Source organism: Nannospalax galili, unplaced genomic scaffold (genome assembly GCF_000622305.1).
Source record: "Nannospalax galili isolate Female #2095 unplaced genomic scaffold, S.galili_v1.0 scaffold784, whole genome shotgun sequence".
Lineage (NCBI taxonomy): Eukaryota > Metazoa > Chordata > Mammalia > Rodentia > Spalacidae > Nannospalax > Nannospalax galili.
Window position 1 is genome coordinate 1,111,443 of NW_008352133.1, and position 10,665 is coordinate 1,122,107.

A 10,665-nucleotide genomic window follows, 5' to 3' on the forward strand; every position below is an offset into this window, starting at 1 on the left:
TCAACCCAGCATAGAACTGTTGAAATGGGTAGCAGGTCCCAATCTTAGTCAAAGAACTATTGGCAGCTGATTACTACTGGGTGAGGAAGAGCAGATCTTCTTTAAGGCAGTGACATTAGGTAAGCTGACTAGATCCCAGTGAATGAACTTGTACTGAGAGACATCAGGGGACATTAACTTGACTAGGCCTTAACATAATAGAATACACGAAATCCAGTGGGGGTGGGGGTCTGGGAGGGTACCGATGGCAAAGGGGGCATAAAGATGATTAAGATGTTGTATATGAAAAAGAATCACTGGGCATTTCTCAGACACTTATTCTCTGTGTGTGACCAGTGGAACCTCTACACCTAAGGCTCATGGAAAATAGTGAAACGGGGTAGAGAAGAATTACTTCAATATTTCAACATAAAAATGCGTATATGGGGCTGGAGAGATGGCTCAGTGGTTAAGAACACTGAATGTTCTTGCAGAGAACTCGGGTTGGATTCCCAGCATCCACATGGTGGCTATGAACCGTCCTTAACTCCAGTTCCTGGGGAATCTGAAGCCTTCTTCTGACCTCCGTGGCATTGCATGACACAGGTGCACTCACATACATGCAGGCAATACACTCATACACATAAAATAAAAATAATACATAAAAATTTTTTAAAAGACCTAATAGAGAAGGTCCATGACTTTATTTATGTTCATAAATATTTAAATACTTATTTGCATTATGTTCATGGATTGGAAGACACACACCATCAGCATGCCAGCCTGACCTACATAGTCAATGCTGATATAGTGAAATGCCAGTGGAACTTCAAAATGTAAGGCAGAATTTTTGGACTGTCAAGATGGCATGGTGGTTAGAGGTATAGGCCTAAAGACCTGAGTTCAATCCCCAGATCCCACAAAGTGGCAAGGGCAAGCCAACTGCTGAAAGCTGTCCTCTGACCTCCACCTGATAGCCATAGCAGGTGCGCGCACACATGCATGCAGGCATGCACATACAGTTTTTTTAAGAATTTAAAGAGAAATAGAAAGACATGGCCCTTTAAAAGGAGAACTGGCAATTGTATAGCAATTTCAATCGTCACATCTTAAGGAAATAATTCTATGTGAGTTAAGGGTCAAGTATTAAAAGGAGCTGGGGAGATGGCTCTGTGGTTAAGAGCACTGGCTGCTCTTTCAGAGGACTGGGATCTGGTTCCCAGCACCCACATGGTGGCTAACAACCATCTGTAACTCCAGTTCCAGGGATCCAACACTCTCTTCTGGCCCCCATGGGCATTGCATGTACAAATGCACTTAATATGCAGGCAAAACACTCACATTCTTAAAAATTAAAAGTGAAATAGTTTTTTTAAAGCATTACTTTTTAAAATTAGGGTAAAATGTGGGAAATGGATGTTTCTTTTTTTTTTTTCTCGTCTTTTTGAGAGGGTCTCCCTGCAGCCCCAGGTAGCCTAGAACTCACTAAGTAGACCAGGCTATCCTTGATCTCACAAAGATCTGCCTGCCTCTGCCTCCCAAGTGCTAGAATTAAAGGTGTACACCGCCATATCCAGCTGGGAGATGGGTATTTCTTAGGAAGACTCAGAATTCCTAAGTGTAAAAGGAAACATCCAACACTATAATGAAAGCTTGAAGTTTTTTAAGTTAGAGATGAGCCAGAAAATAGGTGCAACACATTTAGCCTCTATGAAGTATCAAGATATGGAACAGGAAGGAGCTAATGAGAAAAATAAGTAACATGTAGCTCAGTGTCAGAGTGCTTGACTATTAGGCATGAGGCCCAGCACTGCCAAGAAATATATAAAATGCACTAAAAATTAACACATTTCACAGCAGAAATGTGTGATAAACACAAAATAATTCTTAGTCCTCCTGATGATCAGGAAATGCCAAATAAGACCCTGGTTAAATACCATTTTACGGGGCTGGAGAGATGGCTCAGCAGTTAAGAACACTGGTTGTTCTTGCAAAAGACCTAGGTTCGAATCCCAGCACCCACATGGCAGCTAACAACTGTCAGAAACTCCAGTTCCAGGGGCTCTGACAGCCTCTTTTGTCCTCTGCAGGCATTGCACAACACAGGTGCACTTACCTACACACAGGCAATACACACATACACATAAAATAAATAAAATATTTTTTAAAAAATACCATTTTACATCATTGATAGACTAAGGGTTGGAAAGTATATACATCAAGGGCCTTCTAGGGAACTGGAGGGATGGATCAGGTTAAGGGACCTGTTAGCATTGGTGGGACTCTAAGTAGGCATAGGTGTGGAGGAAACAATCTCGTGTTCTCTTGGGTTTTTTGAGCATTTGCATGTTCTGTCATCCAGCATTTCTCAAGTATCTCCTTTAGACTACAGAAACTCTGCACAAGTATTTACACAGAAGACATAAAGCAGGGAATCACTCAAGTGCCCTTCTACAGAAAATGAAAAACATGCAGTGTGGCAGATTCAGGTAGTGTCCTCTAATTGTACAACCAGAAAAACGAATGAAATAGAAATGCACATGCCTGGGGCTAGAGAGAGGCTCAGCAGTTAAGAGCACTGGCTGTTCTTGCAGAAGACTCAGGTTCATATCTCAGCCCTCACAAAAAACAATCCGTTACTCCAGTACCAAGTGATCAGACACCCTCTTCTCATCTCCTTGGGAATGACACAACATGGGTGCACCTACCTGCATGCAGGCATTGTACTCATGCACATTAAATAAAAATAATAAATAAAATATATATTTTTTAAAAATGCGGGGTTGGAGAGATGGCTCAGCGGTTAAGAGTACTGACTGCTCTTGCAGAGGATACAGGTTCGATTCCCAGCACCCACCCGGTGGCTATGAACCGTCCTTAACTCCAGTTCCAGGGGAATCCGAAGCCCTCTTCTCACCACCACAGGCATTGTACGACACGTTACACATATGCAGGCAATACATTCGTCCGCATAAAAAAAATAATAAAATATATTTTTTAAAAAATGCATACAACTGCATGTCAGAAATGCTATGAGCAGTAAAAGCCCCAAGCCTCAGAACTGCATGCAGCATGACTTTTTATAACACAAATATTGCCATGTTGAAGCAAATTCCTCTACTTACAGGTGATGGGACTGTATTTGAAAGGAGTGATACTTTCATGTATCTGATATTGACATTAAAGAAAGATAGTCCCAGCTCTTGGGAGGCAGAGACAGGCAGGTTTCTGTAAGATCAAGTCCAGTTTGGTCTACATAGCAAGTTCAAAGCCAGCAGGGACTACAGAGAGAAGCTGTCTCAAAAAAAAAAAAAAATTTAAATAAACAATTAATTAAAATAAAACCCCTTTTGGAAAAGGAATCTAAAGGATAAAGGCACTCAGAAAGAGGACAGAATCAGGCTAGCTTCAGACTTCTCTGGAATGGCCCTTCACAGCATGAGGCAGTGGGTAAATGCAGTGGTCTCTTTGAGGAATGAATTGACTGGTTTTTCTATTCAGCCAGGCTATAATAGGGCATGAAGCTGTAGACAGACAGAGCACAAGCGCAGCTAGAGCACCTGTAACAGAATACTCTAGACTGAAGCACTTAAGCAATAGGAATTCATTTTCTGCTGTTTTTAAGAGGCTGGCAGCCCAAGGTCATGGTCCCAGTGGGGCTATTTCCTCTAAGGCCTCTGCCCGGCTACAGATGGCCACTGTCTGACTGCCCACAGTTCACACAAGAAATCCATGTAAAGCCCATAACACTGGATCATGCTTTATCCTAATAGCCTCGGACCTCCAAATACATACTGGGGTGCCACAGTTTGTGGTTTTAAAAATACAGAGTTTAGCCAGCTATGGCGGCACACACCTTTTAATCCCAGCATTCGAGGGGCAGAGGCAAGCAGATTTCTGTGCGATTGAGGCCAGCCTGACCTACATAGCAAGTTTCAGACCAGCTGTGGCTACAGGGAGACCCTGTCTCAAAACAACAACAACAACAACAAAAAAAACGATTTTAGGGGAGCACAGTTCAGCCCATAATAGCAATCTTGGAAAATACTGTTCCCTCAGGAAAGTTAACAAAATGTAAGAACAGAGATAGTTTCTTCAAGTCACCATGGGGAAGAGGTGACCTTTTCTTTAAACACTGTTGGGACAACTTGGTAGGCATCTGGAAAAATACTAAGCTGGAGGCATTTTTATGTATATATTATTTTATTATGTGTAAAATATTGTTTTACTTTATGCCAGGTTAAATTTTGAATGGATGCAAGATTTAAATGTGAAAATGAACTTGTAAAATTTCTGGAGAAAAAGATAATCCAATTTCTTGGTAATCTTAAAGAAGACCTTCCTAACTCCCCTGGAAATCCAGAAGTCACAGTGCATAAATTAGTTAGCTAAATTCTATGGAAATCAGAACCTGCGTCATACAAAGCACTGAGTCCAAAGGCAGACCTCATCCTGGGAGACCAGCCTGTACATCCCTAATACACACAGAGCTTTTCCAGTACACGACATGAGCCTCAAAAAGTTGATGGAGTGTCCTAAGAACAGATGGTTTGAAGAAAAGGAGTGAAAAAGGCTTTCAAATATGGAAAGATGTGAGCGCTGCTCACTATGCTCACCTATGACTATCACAAAGGCCCCTAGGAAATGGGGCATACATATGTTTCTGGCAGAGCATTGTAGTCCTGTGGAGAGCAGTATGGCTGTATTTATCAATGAAGTGACTATGCACATCCCCTTACATAGCATGTCCACCTCTAGAAATGTATCCTACACATACGCTCACAAATGGAAACTTTCACCTGTACAAAGTTCTTTGTAATGGTGAAAAACTTGGGGAGGGGTAAATGATTTAAGTAAATGATGGTGCATCCAACAAGGAAATACAACACAGCTCTTAACAAGAGAGTCAAGAAGCTCTCCCTATGCCAGTGGAGAAAGATCCTCAAGGCACACTGTTTAAAGGGGGAAAAAAGTGCTGATTCATATAAATAACCATTTACTTCACTTTGCAAAAGATGAGTGTGTGATTCTATATTAATACTTGTTTAAATAAAGCTTAAATCCTGAGAGGCTATGTAAGAAACTAAAAGTAGTGTTTATTGTGTACAGTAGAGAGGAGGGTTTAAAAGGAGGAGGGCTTTCCTTTGTAACTTAATGTACTTCTTGGTTCAAACAGCAGAATTTCAATGGCCCCAAGTGCTGTGTAGTACTGCACTGCCCTGGACAAGGCACTTAGCCTGTCTGATCATGGCTTTGCATGCTGGTAGAAGCAAGCTCATAGGTCATTCTAAGGATTTCCTAGAATGCCGAGTGCCTAACGGAGCGCCAGCACCTAATGCATACTCGGGCGATGGAGCCTTGTGCTCCCATCCTCAGTGTGTTTTTGAAGAGACACCATCCTTAGTCTACTATTCCTTTGTAGAACCAGACGTCCTGGGTCCTCTCCAGCATGGCAGCCCTCTACTGGAGAGTGAAAGGCCAAGGGAAGAAGGCCATTGACTGCCTGCGCCAGGCCCTCCACTATGCTCCACACCAGATGAAGGTAAGGTGCCAGGAGGGAGGGAGCCAGCAAACATGGCCCTCTGTTCCCTGAGGTTTCAGCTAAGCGTCCTCATGCTCAACTGGTATCAAAGTGGCTCATTGAGAGGACAGGGCAGGAGAGTGGGTGTCCTGGCCTGTGCCACAGCAAGCCTGTGCCCCCACCTCACAAAGCTGGAGCATGAAGGAAGGTCTCAGGATCATGGTGGCTACAGCACTTAGTTCCTCTTCCTCTGTACCAAGAGCCACCCACCATACAGTGATGCTCTAGCTAAGCAGACTGCCAGTCTTTCTGAGGTCAGTTCATCCCCACAGGCTGGGAGCACAGGTGACTTCTTAAGCACTTCATGTGAACACAGACAGAAGCAGATTCCTTGTCTATATTGGCAAATTCCCAGTCCTTCTCTTTTCCAACGAGCTAATTATTGTTATGGTGGCTGAGAATGTAATTTATTATCACACACTTATAGCCATTGCACTGAGTTCTACAGTAATCTAGAGCCCATATTTTCTACAGACCCTATATATCTTTGCCCAAGATGGCGGGAGGAGTTTCGGCTTCACCATGGGCATCTCTGAGTTCTAAGAGCAGTTCTGCTTCTTAATGGCTTTCTGACCTTGGACCAGATATTGAACATTGACCTCATCTAAGAACATGTACTCTGCAGATGCCCAGTTAGGGCGTGATGGGTCCTGTTTTATTGTTTGCCCATATCTCCTATAGAACCCAGCAGTGTGTGACAGCCAGCAGTGCTCAGATAACGTTTAAAAAGGGAAAAACTTGTGATAATAGTGTCTCTATTGTTCTGTCTGTCGTTCTGTGCACCACACTATGAGGCAGCAGGAAAGGCCAGATAGGAAAGCATTTGGGCTCTGTGGGCCTGATAGCCCCTGGACAACACTGGCCTTTCTGTTGTAGTCTGAAGACCACCACAGAAACAGGTAAAGGAAAGGGAGTGGGTTCTTCCATTAATATTGCAGAAATAGGCAGCAGGCTGGGTGAAGCCTGTGGGCAGAAGGTTGCCAGCTCCTGTAGATGATAGGCTAGTCCTTACACGAATACCACAGCAGTACCTCAGCTTAGCTCTAGGTGGCTGTGGACAGGTGTCTGTCTATAGACTTCTTATTAGCAGCATGCAGTGACACGTGAGCTAGCAGCAGAGTGAGCCACTCAGCAGTGTCTACTTCAGTTGGGCATTTATTTTATTTGCTTTTGGAGGGCTGGGGATAGAGCTCACTAGAAGAGCATTTGTCTGGCATGTGCAAGGCCCTGGGTTGAACCCAGCACCACCAGAAAAAAAGTGGATGTTTGTTGATGCAATGCTTTGTCAGTAAAATGGTTCATCGGTTTGTGTTTTGTTACAAGCTCCTACTTTGGTCTCCTCAGAGACCAGTAGCAAACAGCAACCTGGCCCTGTGTGCTTTACTGTAGTGCTATGTCATCTACCAGGAGTACTGGCTGCTCTCTTCATGTCTAGAAGTCAAGGTGAAAGCTCAGGTCCCCCTCTCATTCTCTTTCCTCCCCTAGGACGTGCCCCTCATCAGCCTGGCCAACATTCTGCACAATGCCAAGCTCTGGAATGATGCCGTCATCGTCGCCACCATGGCTGTGGAGATTGCACCACATTTTGCTGTAAACCACTTCACACTGGGCAACGTCTACATGGCGATGGTGAGGCACCTCTTTGGTTTCAAAACTTCTTTGAAAATGTCACCGTCCTCCACTTTCCCATAAGGTTTATCTCTAAAATTACCAGCTCCACTATGAGTAAACTTTATGGATAAGGGCTTTGAGAGGTCGAGTTGGGTTTTCGTAAATAATACATGATATTGTTAAAATGGTTGAAGTATTTGTTTCCCCTCTAGACTACAGTCCTCTTAGGGACAAGGTTCCTCTTCATCTCCCTGTTCAGGAACTCCAGGAGTATATCAGATAGTTAATGAATGATGAGATCCCACTAGTTTCACAAGTTCCATTTACAAATAAAATGGTAAGGCCACCATCCAGACTCCTCATCTAGTCAAATTTAAGGTCTGATTTCAGAAGTCTTCACATGTATGTGCACACGTGTGTGCGTGCCTGTGTGTTTTGCTGGGGATTGAACCCAGGGTGCCTCACACTTGCTAGGCAAGTACCCTGCCATTCAGCTTTACATCCCACCCTGATTTTAGAACTTAAACCCCAGGGGTCCCTGCAAAGTCTATAACCAAATGTAACCTGAGAACCAGGCCAGGCACCATCATCTGAGGTAAGGTGGAAGCTCCTAACAGCTGACAGACTAACTGTGTGTGTCATCCTTCACTTTCCCAGCAGGAGGTAGGCTCTGGCCAGGCTGGTATCCTTCACTTCCTGGGCAGGAGGCAAGCTCTGGCAGTAGATTCAGCCTCCTCTTTGAAAGAATTAGTATGAGTAGAAGATTAATGTTCAAAGTATAGCAGGTCATTTTTAAACTTTGGTGTAATTTTAAAATGTCAGGGAGAATAGAAAGTCTTGAAATTTTACAGTTGTAATTGAGATACCTGCATTTAGCTCCCTCTTTCCAGTAGTGGCAAAGTCAAAGCAGGTGCACAGAGCACTGGCCAGAGTAAGTCCAGAGGTTTCTTGGAGGGCCAAATGGAGAGTGTCCTAAGGTAGCCCAGCATGCCTCAGGGCTCAGTGATGCAGCGCTTACGACTGCCACTGTTGCTCACGGTTGTCCAGGCCAGTCTCCCCCTTCCTGCTTGCTCCCTGGACTCAGCCAGGCTTGCTTTGTGGTATTGTGCCTTGGGAATGAGGCCACTGTCTCCTCCCCCACCTCACAGCTCTCTGTAGACTTGAGTCCACTGAGAAAATGCTTGGGTTGTCACCGGTCACCGTACATGTTTGGTCAGGTGGTACCAATGTCCTTATGTCTGTTCCTTGCCCCTCACAGGAAGAGTTTGAAAAGGCCCTGGTATGGTATGAATCAACACTGAAACTGCAGCCAGAGTTTGTCCCAGCCAAGAACAGGATCCAGACCATCCAGTGCCACCTGATGCTAAAGAAAGGCCGGCGCTCTCCCTAGTGCTCCTAACCTTCACCTCTGCTTGCCAGCCAGTCAGAACAGGACCCAGTCATTGTTGGGATCCTCTCGGATGATGTATGTGGAAATTACTGAGTAAGATGGAGCAGGACGTTGCCGTTTGTGGGAATTGGTTTGGCTTGGTTTTTAAGGCTCTCCTTTCCCCCAGCCACCCTCAGAAAAGGCATCTTCAGAAACACAAGTTTCTTAAAAGGAAATGCGGCTTAAAGATACCGTGTAAATACTGAGCCAGGACATCTGCAGAGCTCTGCTCTGGCTTCCAAACCTCCACGCCTTTAAGGCTCCTCTGTGGTCCAGCCAGCCTCTTCCCTGGGGAGGCCAGAACTGCACTGTCCATTCTCTGCTTCCTGTGTAGCCTCTCTTGTCCCTGGAATAGCAAAGTCACCTGGGGCCAGTCAGTGAGAAGCGGGGCTCTCCACTCTGCACTAGCTCAGCTCATGGCCCCGATCCCATCCATTCCACGCTGCTGTGTTACAAACTCTCAGAGGTAGTTTGCAGGGGAGGAAGGGGAAATGATTTTACAAACAAAATATTTACAACAGCAGAAACTTAGGTTCACCTGCCCTTTGTAAGTTATTTATGTTGGGGAGGGAGGGGGGCTGCAAAGGGGTCAGCCATGTGCAACATCGTATCATTTGTACTTTAATTACAGATCAGGAGGAAACCAATAGGTTGAAATCCTATATAACAGGTTTATATATAGAGAATATGTATATTTGAAGCCCTCCACAGACTGAGTCTGTGTGTTACTAATTCTTTGTTCACTGTGTTCCCCATCTTGGAATAGGCGTGACTGTCAGCTCCCTCTCTGAAGCCGACACACCAGCTCCTCGGAGGAGAGCCAGGAGGGTTGGGTGTCCCATACAATGCCTTTACCTTTGGTCCCAGGAGAATCAGAAACTCCAAAGTTTTGGAATCTTTAAGGGCGCATACTGAGAACAAAAATAAAACTTGTCTATGAACAAAATATGCAGTGTGTTTTCTTTAGGAAAGGACTAATTATTCTTACAGTACCTTTGCCTATGAATGCCCACATTCTGGATTGTTTTCATCTTACTGCACACAGCAGGAGGGTTTATGGAGGATGAACTTAGTAGTGTGATCCATTTGACCAGAAATGCATCTTCAGCAGATGTCCAGAGCTTGCTGTGCAACTGACTTTCCCAGAACAGGAAGGAGAGTTGGAACCACAGAGTCAGGATGCCTCAGATGAGCACTGAGCCTCAGTCCATCCCAGGACAACTGTGTTGGGTCCAAGTAGGGCCTCCCTGTGGGATGGTCCCACCCAGGACAGCATTCTGAAGACTTTCTCAGAGCATCATTAGGTCAACCCAAACACTAGCTTGCTGCAAACAGAATCCAGCTAATTCCATTTTGATCAGATGCATTTGGAGAACAGCAAGGTCATTTGTTACTGGATATAGTATGCCTTTACACACTAAGCTATCAAGAAACATTAGCTCTTCTTACTAGCATGGCCCTTCACTAATGTATTAAGCTAGCTCTTCCCCAGTTCTACAATTAATTACCTTTTACATTCTACTAAGGATTTTTTTTTTTTCTTTTTGAGACAGGATCTCTCTGTAGCCCCAGCTGTCCTGGAACTCACTATGTAGACCAGGCTGGCCTTGAACTCACAGAGATCCACCTGCCTTTGCCTCTGCTGGGATCAAAGGTGTGTGCCACCATGCCCAGCCCTTTGCTAAGGATTTTATTCCACTTCCTAACCCTGATTCAGAAGCATGATTGTTTAACACAGTGACTCCAAGCTTAGGAGAAGGGACACTTGCTCCAAAAGAGCATCTAGTAGAAATTCTTGGAGAATGTTTGTGGTTTTCACACTGGTAGAATTCTTCAATTTGATTTTCCTATTCACTAACTCTTCCTTCAGCTGTATCTACTCTACCACTTACTCTATCTGTTCTGGTTCTTATTTCAAGTCATTTTTTGCACTGGTAAGATTTTCACCTGGTTCTTTGTACTACAGCCACCGGATTATATTTCACAATCTCTCTGTGCTTTATGGATCCTAGTCTTCCTTTTTTAACTACTTAAACAGTTTCAGCATCCTTATTTTTCAAACTGG

At 44.3% G+C, this 10,665-nt stretch overlaps 1 protein-coding gene across 3 annotated transcripts in view; it reads left to right on the forward strand.

Moving 5' to 3' along the window:
* Positions 1–9,547, forward strand: part of Ttc17 (tetratricopeptide repeat domain 17) — a 144,154-nt gene extending 134,607 nt beyond the window's left edge. Inside the window, exons 23-25 of one of the 3 annotated variants that reach the window (XM_008848928.2) lie at positions 5,402–5,521; positions 7,046–7,189; positions 8,430–9,547. In XM_008848928.2, the coding sequence (XP_008847150.2) occupies positions 5,402–5,521; positions 7,046–7,189; positions 8,430–8,561 (396 nt within the window). In that variant the 3' untranslated portion in view covers positions 8,562–9,547. The remainder of the gene's footprint in view (positions 1–5,401; positions 5,522–7,045; positions 7,190–8,429) is intronic. The other 2 variants (XM_008848929.2, XM_008848930.3) reach the window with 2 other exon arrangements.
* The last annotated feature ends 1,118 nt before the right edge of the window (positions 9,548–10,665 follow it).